At 33.3% G+C, this 23,502-nt stretch overlaps 1 protein-coding gene across 1 annotated transcript in view; it reads right to left on the bottom strand.

Annotated features, from left to right (window-relative positions):
• Window positions 1-588: 588 nt before the first annotated feature.
• Window positions 589-23,502, bottom strand: part of LOC134718860 (uncharacterized) — a 36,143-nt gene continuing 13,229 nt past the window's right edge. The window contains exons 5-7 of the mRNA XM_063581681.1: window positions 22,468-23,067; window positions 15,374-15,762; window positions 589-14,276 (exon numbers count right to left, since the gene is read on the bottom strand). Of these exons, the coding sequence (XP_063437751.1) occupies window positions 1,650-14,276; window positions 15,374-15,762; window positions 22,468-23,067 (13,616 nt within the window). The 3' untranslated portion in view covers window positions 589-1,649. The remainder of the gene's footprint in view (window positions 14,277-15,373; window positions 15,763-22,467; window positions 23,068-23,502) is intronic.

Below are 23,502 nucleotides of genomic sequence, written 5' to 3'. Positions count from 1 at the left end.
TTTTGCTGAAAATCACAGGCTCAACAAAAATGAGGAGAAAAATCAATTAAAATTTTCCTCTTGATACTATCTTTTGATTGTAAGAAGCTTCTGTCCAAGTTTGGTAAAAATCCAGGATAGTTTATGAACCTAATAAATGTTTAAAAACTTTAACTGCAGACTGTATGTAATGTTAACTGCCAGTTAACCTGGAAGAAAAACTAAGTCCATTTTTAAGTAAAATAAGTAAAATACAGATACACAGGTAGAAAATATTAACAAAATTTCCTTCTAAATACTAGCTTTTGATCATAAACAAGCTTTTGTCTAAGTTTGGTACAAATTAAAAGTAGTATAAGAAAGTTATTAAATTTTAAACAAAATTAACCACAGAGTGAATGTGTTGTTTCCGGACAGAAAATCTAAGTCCATTTAAAAGTAAAATACGGAAAAAACAGATTTTTTTGTGTGCAAAATTAACTTATCTTTTTAATCATAAACAAGCTTATGTCCATGTTTGGTACAAACCCATGATAGTTTAAGAAAGTTATTAAAATTTAATAATAAGTCCATTTATAAGTAAAATACGGAAAAAATTTACTTCTGGATACTATCTTATGATCATAAACAAGCTTCTGCCCACATTTGAAAGTATTCCAGTATAGTTTAAGAAAGTTATTAAAATTTCAAAAAATTTAACCACAGTGAATATTTGTGGACGCCGCCGACGACGACGACACCAACGACGACAGAATGTAGGATCGCTTAGTCTCGCTTTTTCGACAAGAGTCGAAGGCTCGACAAAAAATCAAATACATTATGCAAAGATACATTTGTCCTTTCAGTTGGCTATTCATTGTCTATGAAAATTAATGACCATTTAAACAGCGAAGGGAAATAACTGATACAAAAAAGGCAACTACTTATAGAATGTATCTCATATCAAAGAGATTATCAGTAAATTAAAGAATAAATGGCTCAATGCAGACTCTATTTAGTGCAAAACAGTTACAATCATGCCATACTAACAACCTTAAAGTATCTACGTAACATGTTTCTTTTAAAGCTATTTTTAAATCATTTCCTTTCCTAGTACTCTCATATTTTTGAATTTCTCTCATATACATGGATAGCTTAAAATATACATTAAATATGGCCTTTATAATACTTTTACCAAATGAACATGGTATTTTAAAAACCACCACAGAAACCTGTTATACATAATATCTCATTTCTTTGAACATACTACTGTATGTAAATTTAGTAATTAATGTAATGATTTTATGAATGCAGAAATATGGTAGAATTGAATTTGCTAAAACGTACATCAAAATTTGGAAAGTAATATATAACTTTTGTAAAAATTACATTTATTGATCCTAACAAAAATCAATTAAATTTATTTGTTTCAGTAGTGGGGAAAAACGCTTTGGAAAAATATTAATACAACATAAGAGTTTCAAAAATATTCTTGTTTCCTGCATGTTATTAACAAGAACAGTTTGTTTTTAAAAAGTCCATAAAACCAATCTACCACAATAGAGGTATGCTCAGTGCTTTATTTGTCACTTTTAAAGATTACCATTAATCAATTCACACATTTAATTCTGAACTTAAAGCCATTCTTAATAGTTTGCGTAGGATTTAAATAAACCAAACATTATCAGTTTTTATTGATCTTGTACAATTATCTCAGCATATCCAATATCTCCATCTTGTACAATATCATTACTAGAAGTCAGAAAATCAACATTATATTCACCACAATTGTCAGGTAATGCCACAATTATCTCCCCTTCATTATTTCCTTCCTGTAGAATGATTTGGTCCTGACTTGTCACATCCTGAACATAGACCTGTCCCTGACTAGCTGGATCTTCTGACTGGATGTATATTGTTTGATAGGATAGATCACCAGATTGTTCCTGAATGATAATCTGCTGTCCATCTGCAGTGGTCAACTGCTTGTGTATCATCCCACTTGCAATGTGTGGTTGTTCTGAAATAATCTGCTCGTGAATTTGTAATTCATTTTGACCTACATCATGAAATGTTTCAAATATATCCATATCAACAACTTGTGGTTCTTGTGATTCAACAAAAACGGAAGAATCACTATTATCATTGCCCTTCCTATATAAATTTCCCAACTCTGTTCCTGGGGAACACACTGCCACATGCTCCCTCAAACTTTTCCTGTATTTGAACTCTTTTTTACACTTATGGCAAGGATAAAATTTTGGACCGGGAACCATTTCCGGGTGGGTTTCATCCATGTGTAAACGTAGACCAGCCAAGTGTTTAAATCGTTTATCACAACAGTGACATGCGTGTTTCAAATCTGGGTCAATGTATCCATGATCTGATTTCATATGTGCCTTACATTGACTAATTAGCCAGAATGATGATGTACAAAATTTACATTTGTGTGGCTTGAATCCTTTATGTGTGGCATAATGAGTATTTAATGCTGTTTTATAACCAAAACTTCGATCACACACTTCACATACATAAGGACGCTCTCCTGTATGTACGACCATGTGTGTTTTCAATAGTCCAGGTCTTTTAAAGACTTTTCCACAAATATCACAAACTTTTTTCTTCCTTTCATCGAAAGTTTTAACCTTATTATGCATTTCCTCGATATGAGCGTTCATGTAACTCTGGTTTACAAGTCGACCACAATGTGGACACGCTGCCTTTTCTTTTTCACCATGTACTTTTGTCATGTGATTTTTCAAGCTATATTTATTAAGCATTTTTCCACAAACTTCACATTTTTTACTTAAATTGTGAGTAACTATATGATGGCGCAACGCGTGCTGGTCGGAACAAACTTTACCACAATGTTCGCATACTAGTGACACTCCATGGCTTGCTATGTGTTGTTTATATGCCTTTTTATTCTTACATGTAATATTGCATTTTGCACATTTCATTGGTCCAAGAAAATCATAAAAATGATTCAGCATGTGAGATTCATAAGCCTTCATATTGGTAAACAGTTTATCATCACAGATTTTACACGACCTTGTCCCCTCTAATTTCCAATGAACTGTCCTTTTGTGAAATCTCAAACTAGAGGGTGCAGTATACTTTATTTCACATAGATTACAATTATAACCTTCTTTCTCGTGTGTTGGTAAATGCTCTTTTAATTCAGAACGACTTTCCATAATCACATCACATACAAAACAACGGAAGATTTGCTCCGACAAATCAACAACAAAATCGATATCGTGAATATCAGCAAAATGTTTCTGAAGGTCAGTCTTACAAGAAAAATTCTTATTGCAATTTAAACATTTTCTTTTATAAATTTTGTGCTTATCTTTCAAATGCGTGAATAAAGAAAGTCTCGTTTCAAAATGTTTTCCGCAAACAAAACATGTTCTTGTTTCTGTTGTTTCAACATCATCCGAATCAAGTTCCTGATCATCATCATCATCATCTATACCCGATTGTACATTGATAATTGCAGAATTTGACGAGTCGGATTCATCTTCTAATGCTTGGTCCATGATCTGCTCCTCAGTTTCAGCCTCTTCCATAATAACTTGTTCATGTTCGAGAACAAACTGGAAATAAGTTGATTGTGTTTGATTATGTTTTACTTCTAAGTGCTGGAGAAGAAAAAATAACTTCGGAAAATTTTTACTACAAAGTCTGCAGCTAAATCTGACCTGAATTTTGTGGGTTAGATTATGTTTGTCCAGCGTCATCCTGTCCTCGAAGGAAAGGTTACATTTGTGACAACGATGCAATGATACAACGTCAGATTTGCCAGAATAATCAGAAGTTCCAGTCTCTTCGCTTACATTTCTCCCTCCTTCACTAGACGTGCTAGGATCTCTGTCCTCACTAGAATCACTATCTTCTGGTGACATTTTCCCGCCCGTTGATCCGTGCTTCTGACTTCCTCTATCCCACTGAAAATCTTCTTGAAACGATATTTTGTAGACGTCATAATTATGAGCAACATCTCCCAACATCTCTTGTTCTGAAGGTTTCAAATTAATCATTCCATTTTCAAAAAGAATTCTTTTTAATTGTCTTGCCACCGCCACATCAGAATCCTTGAAATCCCTTATATTATTACTCATACAATTTGTAAACAGTTCATCAAAAAAATCCTTCTGGACCAGTAAGGCCGATTTACTGCCAACAACGTACATATGCAAATCCATAAAAATATCACATGCAACTATTATCTTTACTGTGTCCATTTTATCCTGAACACACATTGTACGATGAACTTCCGCAATGTAGCCATGATTGCGACGTACATGTCTAGTTGTTTCGTTCATATCTACATAGGACCGTCCACAGACAATACAGAATTGATATGCCTTGATGTCGACGTGAGGACCGGTACATATTTCCATGCTCGGAATAGCCGTCACTTGTTGTGAGTTATGGAAGTAGAACCTGGCCCAGTTACCTCTGATGTCATGTTCTTTCTGCACATGTTGTAAACAGCATTTCCTTAATCTATACCAATTAGGACATAATTTACAATACCATTTTACTGATAATATCTGTCTCAACTCTTCAGGTTCGTCCATAGGTGCTCGGAATATATCAAAAGGAATAGAGTTGGTCTTAGAAGATATAATTAATATTTCAGATGTTTCTTTAACTTTTGCTTTCTTCTTTTCCTCCTTCTTTCTCCTAATAACTTTCCTTGGAGCAGTAAAAGATGGATTATTTACAATGTTAGATTTCTCTACAGTTCTTGATGCGGACTGATTGATTTGATTATTTTGACTACTCGTAGGTTCAAATTCGTAAGGAGTGCTTTCACCAGCAGCCTGTTTGTGTTTCATTCTAACATGTTGAATCACATCGATTTTTGTTAGAAATCTCATCGGACATATTAGGCATCTCCAGCGAGCATCAATAGTGACGTTGGTGGCTATCTTTGATTGCTGATTGTTTACTTTATTTACACCTCCCTGGTTAACGGTTTCTTCGTCTTGATCCACAATTGTAATAATCTTGTCTCTATGACCAAGAGCAGATTGTTCTTTGGACAAAGTGTTCCCATCAGCATAGGTTACAGATGAGGCAGAATGTTTACCTGCTGCACTATGTCCTGTTTTTATTATATCATCAGAAAGTAACTGAGAGTTTTTAGACATTGGTTTACCCTCCATATTGCACATATAGTTTCTCAGTCGCGAATCAAACTGTGAAATTTCATGGACTATAGAAATGTGACGAATTAGTTCTTTTTTAAGTCGGTATTGTTCATTGCAAAGAGCACAATGCCATGGTTTCAAGCTTGGTAAATCTTCACCCTCCTCATATTCTTCCAGATAAGTTTCTGGTTCGGTTTCCATAGTTTCTAAACCCGTCATTTGATTCTGCTTTTGTATGTCACTATCGGTAAGTTTTTGAAGGGAGACAACTAACTTTTTGTTTTCATTCTCAATTAAGTTATCCAGTAGATGAGTTGGGTTAGATATCATAGCAGGTCCTCTCTCGGCAATATGTATATCATTTCCTGAATTATTCATATTCATCTGATTTCCAATTGCCTTACTCGAGATAAACGCTCCTTGAGACGGAGCCAAAGTGGAAGTAAGTTTTCCATGAGCTTGTCCACTGGTTGTTGAATTGTGTGACATATATAGGGACCGTAATTTCCCCCTTCTATGTAATTTTTCATGATCAGATTGGTGTAACGGCTGAGGGTTTGTCTCTATCTCGTCTAATATTCTATCAGCATGAGAACTGTCCAAGTCCAAAAAATCTATCACATGGTCATCATTATTTTTAGAGACAAGACTTTTCATGGCACACAATTTCGAAGAAACGATATGATTTCCTGGTATATTTCCATGTGGTTGTGGGGTTAAATTTGGCATGATATCTCTACCATCTTGATCTGCATATAATTTTGATTGTTCATGAGTTGCAGGCATAGGTCCACCTGTGTGTGTGATGGGCATGGATGTTACGTCATGTATGTTTGCAGCAGAATATAATTTTGGCATATCTTTATAGCCGATGTTGCCTTGTGTATGTATACTGTTCGTAGATTGTACATTGTTCACAGCCGTCAAGTTTGGTGGTATATTTATGGGTATTTCTGTAATTAAAGCAAGATCTGTTCCACTCAATACTTTTGACTTGTTGTCAATGACTAAACCAGTAGATTCTGAATAAAAATTGTCTTGTGTTACTATATTGACATCGAAGATATCTGTAAAATCAAATAAGTTATTGGAGCTGGAACCCTGTTCATGTTTCATACTTCCCAATACTCCCATATCATTACTTTGCAAATTTCCAATCGTTGGTAAGAGATTATCTATATCTTTACATGTTCCAAAAAGGTTACTGTTTTCTCTTTGTTGATGAGATAGATGGATATTTTTTCCTCCAAAGTTCTGATTTACTGTTTGATTGCTATTAGCTATGTTTTTTACTTCAAAATGATTGAAATTTTCCTGAGGCATCTGAACTCTGTTTTCCCTACTTAATGGCCGACCGTCATTTCCGATCAATTTTCCTCTACTAAAACCCATCTTTCCAAGACTTGGTTGAATACTATTATTTGCTGCATGTTTACCTCTGGTATTTTGCTGTTGACTTTTGAATCCGATATTTTTAGCTCCATAATCGTAAACGGGCTCTTTATTTGAACCCTGACTTAACACTCCTACATCCTTTGAGCTATTGCGAGTCAGCTGACTGTTACTTCTAACTTTTTTAGCTGCAATTGAATGATTGGTTTCCCTGTTAGGTATCTTGCTACCAACTCCTATATTTTTCATGGTATTAAGCCGTTCAAGTTTTATTGTCTTGGATGGTGTTGGACCACCAATTTGTCTACAAACATTATCATTTTGAGTCTTGTTGAGTTGTGATGCTATCTTTCTTTTCTTAGAAGGAAAAAAGAAAGGCACATTTTGTTTTTTCGGTTGGTTTTGTATTAATTTTTCTTCCTCCTTTCTTTTCCTTTCTAGTTCCCTAGCTTTTTTACTTGTTAAATTGACAAACATTACATTTCGTCTTTTCGGAGGAGATACTGCATCTGACCTGAATACAGTTTCTAAAAGACTACAAGTTGTCTGTTTTTCAATTAGCGGGACTGAAGAATCCGTTTTCCCATCATCACTGTCATTGTCGTCTGAACAGGGATTACTTTTTTTACCAGCCACGGGTGCGGGTCTCTTAAAGGCAAAGTCAGTACGCTTGTTTTCCATATTTTTATCTTTTCGTATAAAAGTGCCATTTGGTGATACATTGCCTTTGTGTTCATAATTTCCTAATTCCACATTAGACTGTTCATGGGGAGATGTAACATTGTTTACTGATTCAATTTGAGACGTTCTTGCAGTATTTTCTGATTCAACAACAACTGCATCGGTAGCAAAGGTATGAATTATATGAGTTTTATTCTCCCTGCTAGTGACTGCATACTCTGACAAGCTATTTACAAGCTTACAAGAATCTTCCTGCATAGTCTTAAGTGATGTGGCACCAATATTCGGGTACAGCAAATCTTTCGTGGCTGTATTATCAATGATACTCATAGGTTGTACATAATTATCTGTAGTGGTTTGATCTGTTGAAACACCACAATCAATGTTAATCGGAAAACTAAATGGCTGAAGGTCAGCTTCAATTGCTATCGGCATTTGAATTTCGGTTAAAGGTTCTACTATATCCTCAGTATCAACACTGCTTACTGGACTGCGTTTGTATTGGATATTGCTACCTATTAGATTCAGGTATCCACTAGAAACATTTACATTATTAGTATCACTTTTATCAATGGGAGTCAGGTTTCCACTGGAAACAAGTTCGTTATTACTATTGTTTTTATTTATCAAAGTCAGATTTCCACTAGAAACAATGTTATTACTACTGTCTGTGTCCATCGAAGTCAGATTATCACTGGAAACACTTAGATTGTTAGTATTGCTTTTATTTATCAAAGTCAGATTTCCACTAGAAACAATGTTATTACTACTGTCTGTGTCCATCGAGGTCAGATTATCACTGGAAACACTTACATTGTTAGTATTGCTTTTATTTATCAAAGTCAGATTTCCACTAGAAACAAGGTCATTATTGCGACTGTCTTTGTCCATCGAAGTCAAATTATCACTGGAAACACTTACGTTGTTAGTATTGCGTTTATCTACCAGCTTCTGGTTGCCACTAGCAACAAGGTCAATATAAGAATTGCTTTCATATTCAGGCGACTTTTTGAATTCTAGAACTTTGCCTTTGATAGCTTTGGTGTTGTCATCAAGTGAAGCAGTACTTTCCTCTACTGTTTTCCCATGTTCATTGCTAAAACTAGTATTTGAAGAATCCTGACTTGTAACGCTTTCAGGGCTTTTGGCATTTGTTATAGCATTAAAGTTTTCAAATATGTTGTCATGATGTTTCTTTTGTTTTGAAATAGCTCTGGATTTTTTCTGTCTACCTTTTCCTCTTTTAGGTTTCTCCAAGATTTCATTTTTATCTGATGTCTGATGAAAATCAACATGTTTTTCATCAACAGTTTCATTTGTTATCTTTTTTGTGATTGTTTTTTCTTGATCATTTGATCTACTGATATTTCCTGCCAGAGTTGGATCTTGACTCATTTCTGCTGATTCTGTGCCAGTTTTAACAAAGTCATTTATCTGATTCAGATCATATTCACTATTTGTAAAGGTTTCTCTGTGTCCAGAAGACTTTTGACTATATTTATGCAGACGACCTACATTTGACCTTTGTCCTGCCTTAGTACGACATGGTTCATTAGATACAGATGATTCACTGCTTGTATCAGTTATCTGAGGGGCTTTGCTTATAGTATGACATGGATCGAATTCAGAGTTTGTTTTCCCAAGACTTCGGCCGTCATCACAAGATTCTTCAGATGAGCTGACACATGGATTTTTTTTAAGATTTTCTCTTCTCATAACTTTCCCGGTCATGGATTTTCTAACGGACATTGCTTGATATTCGATGCCTTTAAAACTTGTTTTCTTCTTTCTTTTAGCAGATACACTGCTAGATTCTGATTCGAGACCACTTTCACTGAGTATGTTCTGGGTTGTCATCGGATTATTTCCAAACCAAACATCTTCATTTGGAGAAACCATCTCCTCGGGTAAATCACTGCTATCAGATAATGTGGGCAATGCACTCTTCCATTGTTTGGAGCAATACCCTTTTCTACTGTCCTTTGAAGGGTGAATTTTTAAACTATCTGAACTTAACGTAGAATCATCTTTAGTTGGTGTCTTTGTTGAATGTCCTGTGCGCTTCTTTTTCTTTTTTCTAGGTCTACCTCGTTTGCTTGGGATTCTACCTTGTGCCTCACTATTGGTGCTTTGATTTGTAGTCTCTGTGGTTTCTTCAATGGAAGACTCAGGGAGAGAATTTCTGTTCATCCTTCTTGACTGAGTAGATCTTTCAACTATTTCACGTTGTACTTCCCTTACTTTATCCATAACACCATATCCTATGATTAAATCAGTTTGATTAAAATTTCCCTTTTTATAGCTTTTATGTACTGGACTTATTTTACTTAATGTTTCTGCTATATCAGACTCTCCACTTGAAGAAACTTTACCATCGGTGTTCATATGCTGATCAAGCCATTGGCTACTTTTTAAAATTCTAAATTTTTTTGGCATTGCATATTCCCTTTTTTCCAAATTTCCATTTTCATCACTTTCAGAGTTTTCATTAGTTTCTAAATCCTCAAGTTGCTTTCTACTTCCAATTGAACCAGTCCGTTCAAATATTTTTCTCCTCCAGTTCACATTACTTTTTATCTCCCTATGATTGTTATGTTTTGCAAATCCTTTTTTCCCATGATTTACTTTGCCAGTATCAATGGTAGCAATATCTGTATCCATGCTTACTGACTTATTCCTAGTTTCTGTATTGCTTGTAATATCCTTTTCAGAAGATGTCTGATGTTTATTCATACTATGGAAATGATATGCAAATTCATCTCCAAATTTTTTTCCACATACTCCACATGTAAATATGTTGGTATCTTTTGGATCCGTTTCAACTATTCCACTTGGCGTATCACTTATATTATTCTTTTCAGCTGCTGTTTTTTCAGGGATTTCTATATGGTTTTCGTTTTCAGTTTCTGATGATATCCCACTGCTAAAACCTGATATTAAATTGGGGCGTGAATGTTTAGTAAATGGTGGATCATTATTTGTACTGTTAATATCTTCACTAAATTTTTCCAAATTTGGCGCTGTGCTTTGTATAGTTTCAGTCATTGATATTACAGTATTGCTATCTGAATTTTCATTGTGTTCACATTTTTTAGGAATGTCTGTATCATCACTTAAATTATTTTCAAAAATATCAGGTCTTTTAGTGTATATTTTGACAATTGTTCCATCTTCTGCAGATGAAAATAGGTCACTAGATTCATTTTGTGTACGATCAAGATCTTCTGTGTTTATATCACTTTCTGTATTGGCATCTGAGCATTCAGAGTTTCTAAAATTGTCAATTACTGCTAAGCTATTATCAGATTCATTTATGGTTACATTCTCTCCTATGCTTTGTATTTCAATATTCACTTCGTTTTCTTGACTGTCTTCAATCTGAATACTATGTTCATTTTCAGTAAATGAGGTTCTGTTCTCATTAGGCTCAATCTCATTGATGATAAGCTTGAGTCCATTTGCTTCTACTTCAGTAGCTGATACTACTTGTTCACTTAAATGTTCTAATGATGTCAGCTTTTTAGAAGCAACTATATTATCATCTAATGCTTTTCCACTGCTATTTTCCTTTAATAATTCTACTTCACCATTTGCATTTGCTTCATGTTCTTCACTTTGAAAACCTGTCAAATCTCTCACTTTATCGGATTGTTTTTCATTTTTAGGGGTCTGCATGTCAGAATTACTGACTTTCTTCTTTTCATTTTCATATTCATCTTGTGATTTTTTTAAATCGTTTTCGACAATGGATGTTCCAGTATTAATGTTCCCTTCCAAATCTGAGAGTTCAAACCTTTGTGTATTTCCTACAGCATACTGTAAAGATTTATTATTTACATCACCCTCAACAGATTTTCGGCTTTCTGTATCAACTGACCATGTTTCAACATAACCAGATGTTTTATCACCATGCATAGCAAAGTCAGATTCCATATTTTCAGAAATGCGTTTTTCTGTGCCATTATCTTTTTTATCTATCATCATTCTACAACCAGAAGTATCTTTATCTCTTCTAGTTGCATCTTCAGATGTTTTCTTCAGATTTTTAGAACCTCCTTGCCTAGTAGTATCTTCAGTTGTGTTAGGTTCACCATTAGTACCCGTTTGAAATCCAGTGCTCTCTGTAGAAGTTTGCAATGGATAATCAATGCAAGTGGAACTTTGAGTGTTTTTGCTGCTTTTAGTTTTTACTTCCTTTTCTTCATTCTCATCAGGAAACTCTGTATCAGTGGCTTCATCATCATTAATTGAACAATCATTAATGCATTCTATATCTCCGTCATTGTTCATATTATCAGATTTTGTATCAGACATTCCAGGTTCCTTCAGAGTATTACCTTCTGGTAGCGATCTCTCTTTAGATTCTTTATCTAATATTGTAACAGAGCTCTTTGCATGACTTTGCAATATATCTTTACTACCTGTAGTTTTTACAGGTTTCTTTTGTTTATGTGATTTTCTTTGCGTCATTACTTCTTTTCCATTGGTGGATACTTTAGTTCTGTTTAATTGGATTGAGTTATCTAATATCTTCTTCTTTCCCTTTGATTGTGCAGGATTTATATCATTTACATTTTCAACATCAGGTTTGTGAACTTGTGTTAACTTGCAATTGGCAGTATTCTTACTATGTGCCTTATCTTTTGAATTTCTCCCTGGAGATCTCACAATGTCGGATGATTTTGCTACATCGTCTCCAATATCTTTCAAATTTCTCATTAGAGATTTCTCAGTTTCACGTGTTTCAGTTACTCCTTTTTTCATCATATTTGCTTCATAATGTGATCCTGTTTCAGATACTTCAGGATCCTCAGCCTGTTTACTTAAAGAAAGTTTTCCATTTACCATTTTATCATTTGTACAAGTCTTACTTTTCTCTATTTTCTCAAAATCAGTTACAGATAGATCCTCACTATCTGATCCGTTCAATGGTGGATACGTTTTACCATTTTTATCACTGCTTTCTGAAGGAGCGAAAGAATTTCTGTCTGAACCTGAATTATTGTCTGTTTGATCGTCTGTCTCTACTGAATATTGTGAAGACCTTGAGCAGTATTCGTTAAGTATATTTTCACTTAATCTTTCCAAATAAACAACTGGTTGTAAATGCTGTAATATATCCGTAGTCAAAACACTTAACTCATTCATGTCCGATTCCTCTTCTTGTTCAATATTTAAATTAGGAGGATCAATATTTGGTGATTCTTGTAATTCATTTTGTATTCCAACATTCTGTGGAGAAAGTACAGGTTTCTCTTCATTAATCTCGAAATCTGCCAAACTTACACCAATTATATCATTAGTAATTATTGTTGAATCAGAAGATTGTCTCAAATCTTTGGCAGATCGGTCTTTCTTATGAATGCTGACTTTCATATTCCATGATGACTTTCTATTTTTAGTTTTAGGTGATTTTTTGGATCTCTTTTTTTTCTTTGTTTTGCTGATATAACTTGATATGTCAATGTCCTCTTGGACAGATTTGAAGTATTCGCTCTCCTCCTCAGATTTCACTTCAGTTTCTGGAAATAAATTTGTGGCTATAGATATATTTTCTGAAGGAATATCATCACCATTAGAAGTACCACCATTTGTAACAGACATAGGAGTAGTTGATTGTTCTGTAGTTATAGCACTAGTACTTGCAGCATAAATATCATCAGGTCCAAATTGTCTTCCTAAATTAGAAAATAGGCACTTCTTGGCACCAGTTGGGCTCTTAATCATGCCTATTCCGCTATTTATTTCTTCATTACCTTTTTTAGTTGAGTCAGTGTTTTTCACATTAAAATCATCATTGATTTTTTTCTTAGATGATTTGGCATCATTCTTTTTACTGCTTTTTTCTATGCTTTTAGATTTCTGTTTTTTTCTTTTTTCGTTAGAACTTGTAATATTTATATAATCATTTGGTATTGTCTTACACGATCCAGATTTTGGTGTACTTTCACGTTCCCCTTTAGATTTACAATAATTTCTAGCTCGAACATTTTCCATTATTCTACCCATCCTGGCCAATTTTTCTGAATTATTGACTGATTTATGTCCTCCTTCCATAGGACTACTAAACACATTAGACAGTTCAAAAGCATTATTTGCAATATACTCATCTAATACTGGACTTTCAAATACATTCATCTTGTCTGATTCGTGTGTTTCGTCACTTTTTTCTTGAATTGATTTCTGGGAACATTCCCCAGTTTGTTTTTCTTTCATCTTATTTATTATTTTCATATAGCTTTCAACAGCACTTTTAGATCTTATCAAATTTTCCTGTTCTTTTTCTGGACTCATTATTGATTCACTATCTGAATTTGCATATTTTCGCCTGCTTATTTTTTCAATATCAATTCCTGGGTCACTTTTAGATTTTATCATTTGCTGGCGCAATGTCTCAATGTCGACAGAATCTTCCCTTATATTTTTACTGCAAACATCAATATTAACTAGATCTGTTTCAGTACTATCTCTGCACAATCTAGATTGTGATACAGAAGGTAAAGTATCAACTTGATTTAGAGCATTGTCTTCTACAATGTCATCAGAATTTGTTCTTTCATCCAAATCAGTGCTCATTTCTCTCGAGTTTCTTTTTTCTAAACTTCCATTTCTACCTCCATCTTGGTCAGAATTCATTTCTGCTGTAACTTCTCTTTCTGATTGGTCAGTAATCATTTCTGGTGTAACACCACGTTCTGATTGGTCAGTAATCATTTCTGGTGTAACATCAATTTTCGATTGCTCAGTATTTCTCTGATCTGTTACACCACTTTCTGATTGGTCAGTAATTCTTTCTGCTGTAAAATCACTTTCAGATTGGTGGACATTCCTTTCACCTGTTATATCACTTTCTGATTGGTCTTTTGTTCTTTCTTCTGTACCATCACTTTCCAATTGATCAGTATGTATCACTGTTGGAACATCTTTTTCTGAGACCCTTGTTTCAAGTGACTCCAAATCCAGCACAACTGATTTTTCAACTGAATCTGAAGGATTGGATAACAAATTATCTTCTGCTGATTCTGAACCACCTGTTCTAGGTTCAATCCTTATCCAATGTTTATCTTGGGTACCAGATACAATCTGCAAAATAAAGTAATCAAAATGTTAGTACTTTTTTTTCAATGTCATTGACTTATTCATGTAACTGTTGATTCTTTATTATTCGTGAAATACCATTTTTGGTAGAATTTTTGTTATTAGATAACCAGGAATTTAAAAATGTTCCAACAAAGTACAAATTTTTCTAGCTGTTATTATGCACATTTTGTCAAAAAAAAAATATTAAATATCCACGAAAATATTATTTTTCCTCAATCCACTAAAATTGGTACCCAGGAGAACAAACAAATCAACAGCACACTAAATTAGTAAATGATAATTAAAATAGTGACTACATAACATATTTAGGACCAACTAGAGGCTAAGAGAGCCTGATCATGAGTTGCTCACATTGGTTAAAATGCATTTTCAACTATGGACCATCTCCAACATTATAGATGAGAGTAAAATTCATGACAATCTGTTTTGTTGATTTTGTACTGCTGATTGTTAGCATGTTTAGTTTCTCTCTAACTACTTGCTAAAACAATGAGAGGGTGTTAAAAATCCTCATTAAGGGGCAATCCATCTTATAAAGATTGATTCTTCCTATTGGCCATGGTATTGTCTATTAGTACAAATCTTTTGATTTATGATTACCCTGTGGAACATACAGTCTCTCATTTTTTCAGAATATGTGACATCCATAAAACGCACTATAGTCAATATTTGTACACATACTGAAGTTTAAACAGAAACATTCATATAAAGATAAATCATAGTATACAGTTATTTGTTTCAGATTGCTTAATATAGTCTATTCTTTAAAAAATATTAGGTTGTATTATCATATTTTTTAAATCCGAAACATAAAATTTGTACTCATTTCTATTTGTTTTAGAAGTTACAAATTATTTTCTTTTAATTAATCAAATTTATGATATTTTGTTTTCGTATTTTTCTTGTTTGCAAATATTGACTTGTTTCCCTTTGAATGCTTTTCTTAAAATTAAATTAAATTATCATAGAAAATCAAAATTTAGCCATTAGAAATACTTCAGTATGAAACTTCAACCAAATGTACTGAATCTGAATTCAACAAAAAATAAATATATTATCAAAGATATGATGCTAGATACCTGATCAGCAAATTGTGTGTTTCTTCCATCCTTCAATGCTTTTATGGCAGAGTTAATTCCCTTTATAGATAAAACTGGGGCTGTGATGTCATCAACTGTTTCCTCTAATTCATGTTCCGTTTCGCAGACAATGTTTTCATTTTCACAAACTGAGTATTTTTCATCTTCACTTGAGGCAATATTATCTGACTGTGAAGTGTATTGCTCTGAATAAATGCTGACTAGTTTTTTAGGATTACTTTCTTTCTTTTGAGAAGCTCCCTTCTTAGAACATATTTTTTGTTGATTATTTTCCTTGGTTGACTTCTTTTTATGTAAAGGTAAGGAATCTGCATCCGAGTCTTCTGTAGACACAGGTTCTGCTTCATATTGTGGTGAATCCTCATAGTCTAAAAATAACACAACAAATACATGAATAAGTAACCTAAGCTGATTAAACTTCCAATATAAATATTTCATTAACAGGAAGTTAATGAGCAATCAATGTGAAAATTTCATGACACAGTAAACCTTCAGCTATACTCAATTGCAGGAAGCTCAGGCTTTGAACTCATAAAGCTTTTGTACTCATACTCTAAAGCAACTACTCAAAATGCTTGATAATGTGTCAAGCGTGTTTTTTGTGATCCGAGCACTGAGTAAAGTTTTTTGACTTCAACCCCCGAAGTGTAGTTGCTGAAAATTTTATGCAAATTTCTTAGGAAGGATAAAGTTCAAACTTATCTTGCTGTTCATTGTGGGATACAAGCCTATGTATTGAAAACCGTACTTTCACATATAATGGTTTACTTTTATAAATTGTGACTTGGATGGAGAGTTGTCTCAACAGCACTAATACCACATCTTCCTATATCTATTATATCTAGGTAGTTGACACATTGTAAATACTATCTAGATTTATTCACTGTTTCTTGATTTGATTGATTTGATTAAGTAGCAATAATATTAAAGGTAAACATCAATTTTATTGCACCAGTTGTGCATTTTATAATATAAATGTGTCTTCAATGATGTACAGGTCCGCCAACATTTTTTAAAATCCAAAACTTATATAAGCTAATATAACATATATGGCAATTATCAGAGCCCATGTTTTAAATTAGAGGCTCTATAGAGCCTGTGTTGCTCACCTTGGTCTATGTGAATATTAAACTAAGGACACAGATGGATTCATAACAAAATTGTGTTTTGGTGTTGGTGATGTGTTTGTTGATCTTTCTTTACTTAACTTGCTGTTTACAATTATCTGTATCTATAATGAACTTGGCCCAGTAGTTTCAGTAGAAAATGTTAGTAAAAATTTACAAATTTTATGAAAACTCTTAAAAATTGACTACAAAGGTCAATTACTCCTTAGGGGGTCACTTGATCATTTTGGTCATGATGAATTATTTTTAGGTCTTACTTTGCTGTACATTATTGCTGTTTACAGTTTATCTCTATTTATAATAATATTCAGGATAATAACAAAAAAACGTCAAAGTTTCCTTAAAATTACCAATTCAGGGGCAGCAACCTAACAAACGGTTATCCCATTTTAATCTGAATATTCCAGGGCAGATAAATCTTCACCTGATAAACAATTTTACCTCGTGTCAGATTTGCTCTAAATACTTTGGTTTTTGAGTTAAAAGCCAAAAACTGCATTTTACCCATATGTTCTATTTTTGGCCATGGTGGCCATTTTGGTTGGTTGGCTGAGTCACCCGACACATGTTTTAAACTAGATACCCCAATGATGATTGTGACCAAGTGTGGTTAAATTTTGCCCAGTAGTTTCAGAGAAGATTTTTCTAAAAGATTACTTAGATTTACAACAAAAGGTTAAAAATTGACTATAAAGGGCAATAACTCCTAAAGGGTTAAACTGACCATTTTGGTCATGTCGACTTCTTTGTAAATCTAACTTTGCTGAACATTACTGCTGTTTACAGGTTATCTCTATTTATAATAATGTTCAAGATATTAATCAACAAGAGGCTGTCACAACTACAGCAAACCGGATTTATTAACATTTATTTGTGTCCTGGCAATATCACAAGAACCATTACTGATGAATGGTGAAAGTGAAAATCGTCAATATCAAATTTTACCTCCATTTTGTCATCAGTATCAACATATTAACATTTGAAAAGCTTAGATTGAATGGTTCATGAGTAAATGCAACAACTTGAATGGAAACGCCATTATACGATCTTTCAAGAACCATAACTCCTAAACGGTAAAAGTCAAAATCGTTACTATTGAACTTGACCTCTATTTTGTCATCAGTAACAACATATAAAAATTTCAAAAGCTTTGGTTGAATGGTTCATGAGAAAATGCACGGACACGACTGGAAACACCATTTTTCAATCTAACAAGAACCATAACTCCTGGACGGTAAAAGTCAAAATCGTCATTGTTGAACTTGACCTCCATTTTGTCATCAGTAACAACATATTAAACTTTGGGAAGCTTTAGTAAAACAGTTCATGCGTAAATGCATGGACACGACTGAAAACTCTATTTTTCAATATTTCAAACACCATAACTCCTGAACGGTAAAAGTCAAAATCGTCATTATTGAACTTGACTTCCATTTTGTCATCAGTAACAACATATTAAAATTTGGGAAGCTTTGGTCGACAGTTCATGCGTAAATGCACGGACACGACTGGAAACTCCTTTTTTCAATCTTTCAAGAACCATAACTCCTGAACGGTAAAAGTCAAAATCGCCATTATTGAACTTGACCTTCAATTAGTCAGTAACAACATATTAAAATTTCAAAAGTTTTGGTTGAAAGGTTTATGAGTTAATGCACGGACAACATTTAATTGCCGCCTGCCTGACCAACCGCCCAACCACCCGCCGTACATATCCAAATCAATAATAGACATTTTTGTCCCAAAAATCCGGTTAAAAACAGCAAAATTTCCTTAGGAGCAGCAACCTGTCCTAACAACGCATTTTCTGATTCATCTGAAAATTTCAGGGCAGATAAATTTTGACCTGATAAACATGTCATACACCATGTCAGATTTGCTCTAAATCCTTTGGTTTTTGAGTTATAAGGCAAAAACTGCATTTTACCCATATGTTCTATTTTTAGCCATGGCAGCCATCTTGGTTGAATGGCTGGGTCACCTGACACATTTTTTAAACTAAATACCCCAATGATGATTGTGGCCAAGTTTGTTGCATTTGGCCCAGTAGTTTCAGAGGAGAAGATTTTTGTAAAATTTAAAAATGATGGACAACGGACGCCAAGTGATGAGAAAAGCTCACTTGGCCCTTTGCTTCAACTTCATCATCATCTAAACCTAACTTGACCAAAAACTTTAACTTGAAGCCAGACAGAAAGACAAATAAATGGGCACACAGATGCACAGAGTGACAGACTGAAAACAATAATGCAGTAGATTGGCCAAAAAATCAACTATCAGGAGGAGATCAAATGAGTGTAATTCTTGAAACAGAATTTATACCAGTACTTAAGAGCGGAATATGCCAAAACATATTTGAACAATACTCTGCTTCAACAATACATATTTTCCAATAAACTATCAAAAGAGGACACCCTCTACAAGCCACCACTAACCACCCCTTGCCACTTTTTATTAACCACCGACTATAATGACTAATAATTTCCTTACGTCATTTCAATAAAAATTCTTTATATCTGATTTTCTTATATATTTAATGAATTCCTAATATTCAAATACTGTAAATTCAGAAATTATTGAATGCACTTATAATAATTATTGTGATGTTTAAAGAATTGAGTCACATGCATGATTGATTATTGTGACCTGAAGGAAAATATACATAGAACATATAAATGAATCAGATATCAGAATGCATGTTCATATTATTGCAATACCATGGACCAAGGTGCATTAATCCCAAAAGTAAAACTTCATAATACTTTCCGAATGTACAGTAGTTTTTAATAAGACATCTTTTTAGAAACAAATGTTTGTGAAAAAAAGTGTATTTAAGTTTAGCTGCTAAAACAAAAACAAAATTTCAGGAAAAAGATGGATAAAAATTATAAAGACTGTTTTTGATATTTGCAAAAATTTGCTCACCTTTTTCTTAATCTAATATCTATTATTAAATTAAAGACTTACTTGTGAGTTTATAAGCAATACACCACTCCTTATTCTTATGTTTAAAAACATATTTTAATTTCCCTGAAAATAATCTACAATCCATTCTTTAATTTTAGTGTTTAATTTCTCTCCATAATTATACACTTAAGATATGTCCAATAACCAAAAAATAATTCAAAACTATCACAGAAAGTCATAAAAAGGTGTCTTAGTTGTCACAGATGTCTAAAATTATTGATTAAGTAAATGAATAAACTTTTCAAGGATGTTGATCATATATTTACTGTATCTCTGTTCATTGTGAACATCTTTAACCCCTTATTTGCATAAATTAAGTAACAGATTCAGAAAACTGACTAAACACATGTTTAAGGTAACTGAAATCTATGTGAGATGTTTATATTTATAGAAAAAGTATAATTAAAAGTAATGTTTATCTATTTAAAACTTGTAAATGGTTTGTCGTTGCTTGATACTGTCAGTGTATTAAAAAGTGTACTGTTGAAAGTCAAAAGTGAGTACAATTATCAGTAAAAAGTAAAATCACAAAAATACTGAACTTAGAGGAAAATCAATTCAGAAAGTCCATAATCACATGGCAAATTCAAATAACAAAACACATCAAAAACGAATGGACAAGAACTGTCATATTCCTGACTTGGTACAGGTCCGAGATCACAAATATTTCGTAGTGCATTTCTTTTAGAACATAAATGAAAATAAAAAAAATCCCACCTGCGCTTTCTCAAAGAAACTTTTACAGTGTGTTGTACTACTTTTGGGACAAATTATACAAAAATTATTGAAAACTTCATCGTCTCTAACTCAAAATAAAATATGGACAATTTTATGTTTAGGGCATCTTTAAATCTTTTGACAGCTTCTAAAGTACTAATTTTAAACCTTTTTCAGCTGGACCAAATCACTACTTTCCTTTAAAATCCTGGACCCAAATTTGTTTACAGTGTAATTTCACCCCCCTACTTACAATTAGAGGCATTTAACATGGAGAAATAAATGTGAAAGGGGTATAAAAATAAATGGCAAGTAACCCACTGTCAACACTAAGGACTATATTTGTGAACAACGAAAATCAAGGGACGACAATTGTGGTCTAGGGTACAGGCATTTTCAAATGTAGAAAATGGTGGATTAAACCTGGTTTTAAAGCGCTATCCTTAATACAGAATTTTATAGAAATGAAACTAATTTATAGACGTTACTTTTTTATCTTAAAAATTAGCACATGTCCTCCAAGTTTTAAAATAATCCATCAAATAGTGTTAATGTTAACCATGAACTAGGGTCCACAAGCTGAAATTTTTCATTTATCCTTGATTTCCTGTTGAAAGTCTTAAGGAGCTACCATTTGATTTTTATGGGGGGGGGGGGGGGGGGGGCTAGGATGAAATTTGAAAAAAATAGGCAGGACAGGAGTGTTGAGTAAAAAAAAAGGCAGGATGAGACACTTGCAAAAAAAAAAGTCAGGATGACAATTTATGTAAAAAAAAGTCAGGATAAACCAAAAAAAAAAAAGCAGGGCCGGATAGAGTAAAAAATTAAAAGGCAGGACAGAGATTACAACTAAAAAAAAATGCAGGAAATTTTTTTTCATCCTAGCCCTCCCATAAAAATCAAATGGTAGCTCCCTTACTACAATTATCACATGAACTTTGCATTAAAAATGTTCTAAGAAAATGAGACCAGGGTCTGATGAACCATGCTAGACAGACAATAAGCATCTTACAATTATTCCATTCAGAAAATATAGTGAAATATGAACTTGACCACAAAAACCTCGCCTTGTTCACTCATTCACATAAAGAGTCTGACAGTCAAAGGAAAGTTACTTCTAAAATAATGCATCCCTTTGGTTGTCTTGAAATTAATTGGAAATCTACCATGTAAAAAGGAGATATATATGGGGTATATGTCACTGAAACAACAACCCAATAACAACACAGATCGATCACTTAACACTTAATTATTGGAGTAATCTCCCATTACAATTATTTAAAAAGTTGAGTTATCTCCCATTACATTACAATTATTTAAAAAGTTGAGTTATCTCCCATTACAATTATCTAAAAAGTTGAGTTATCTCCCATTACAATTATTTAAAAAGTTGAGTTATCTCCCATTACAATTATCTAAAAAGTTGAGTTATCTCCCATTACAATTATCTAAAAAGTTGAGTTATCTCCCATTACAATTATCTAAAAAGTTGAGTTATCTCCCATTACAATTATTTAAAAAGTTGAGTTATCTCCCATTACAATTATTTAAAAAGTTTTCATTCAATCAAAATATTTTTCTAGTATAAATTTAATGCTACTTACCTGAGATGAAGTCATGCAAATTTATACAACTTCTTTACCTAAATAAATTTATAATCCAAATTCACTCACTTATTTGGATTGATGCTTTATGATCAAAGATGGCTGAATAAACCTTTACAATATTCATAAATTCAGGTGTGTTAAACATTTCCTAATAAATAAAGTTTGCAGAACTGGTTCCAGTGGCAAGGGGGAGGGTACAGGAGGTTGGAACCCCCCTTTTTTTTGGACGATCACTGCATTTGAATGGGGACATGTAGTTGGAACCCCCCCCCCCCCCCTTTTTTTAAATGACTGGATCCTCCCCTGGGTTCTATACCAAACAAAAAAGTTTCTTATTTAGAAACAGAGCAGCCAAAGTCCTTACATCTCTTTCCAACCTACCCATTCTGTTACTAAAATATCTCTGAAGAGATTTTTTTTAGGGGGTTGATCAGTATTTTGTTAGTTAAAATAAATCTGATCCCCAATTGCAATTTGCTCAAGAAAAACGTATTGTGGTCAAGCTGATGACAAAAATCAATATTCTAAATGTAGATATTTACCACATGTTACACTGCTTAATTTTGAAAAAAATATTTGAATGAAAGCATTGAAAATGTTTTGACTTTGACAAAATACACCCCCCTTTTTTCAAGTTCAATGATTGCTCCCTTACCAAGTTCTCCACTGGATACATCTGACAGGTGGTCAGGAAGCATGTTCCCCTTTTTTGTTTTTACATTCAACTTCCCATCATCATCTCTGAGAAAATTTTCTTGGTCATTTTCATCTACATGAATCTCTAGAAAACACTCTGCATCCATACCAAATCCATCTTGGTCCTGTGATGGTTTGTCTTTCGAATCTTTGTCTAGAGTCACATGTTTTTTACTTTGCTTGCTTCGAGCTTTAGTCATTGGAAGAATTGAGTCTGCATTTTCAGTCATCAGAGGTTTTGAGTCTGTACCTTTTTTACCAGCACTACCATTTGGTCCGGTTTTGATCTTAGCATCATCAAATTTATCAACTTTATCTTCTTTTTCCAATTCCTGACTTTTTTCAACATTTTCATCTGTTTCCTCATCAGGTTTGCCTTGTCGCTGGTTCCCTTGAGTATTCACAATAGAGCTCTCAACATAGGATTTATTGCTGGTAACAGATGCATTGTCTAAGCTGGTTCCTTGTATATTTTTCCAACTTGAAAAGGAACCAGACATATCTAAACTCAGAGAAGTTGTTTCTTTTATTTCACTTTCTGTCCTTGTAGCTGCTTTATCTGTAAAAGAAACATATATTCTAAGATATTCATGTCAGATTCATTGGTCAATACATATATATCAAAATTTCTTATGGACACCATGTAGATATAGAACTAGTTTATCTGGTCTTGAATGAAGTTTATGAAATCTAAAGCTGCAGTTAAACTAATGCAATGATAAATAACTTACCTTAACTTAAAAATACTTGTTTATATGATCCTTTGTGGAGTTATTTTACACTAAAGCTGCAGTAAAACTATTGTAAGGATAAATAACTTACCTTAACTAAAAAATATTGGTTTATCTGATCCTTTATGGATTTATTTTACACTAAAGCTGCAGTAAAACTATTGTAAGAGGAGATAACTTATTGGATTAAAAAAATTAGAGGCTCTCAAGAGCTTGTGTCGCTCACCTGACTCTACTTGGGTTTTTGAAAGTAGACCAAAATC

Source organism: Mytilus trossulus, chromosome 5, assembly GCF_036588685.1.
Source record: "Mytilus trossulus isolate FHL-02 chromosome 5, PNRI_Mtr1.1.1.hap1, whole genome shotgun sequence".
Taxonomy (NCBI): domain Eukaryota; kingdom Metazoa; phylum Mollusca; class Bivalvia; order Mytilida; family Mytilidae; genus Mytilus; species Mytilus trossulus.
The sequence above is the reverse complement of the archived record's forward strand: the minus strand, read 5'-3'. Positions and strand labels throughout refer to the sequence as shown.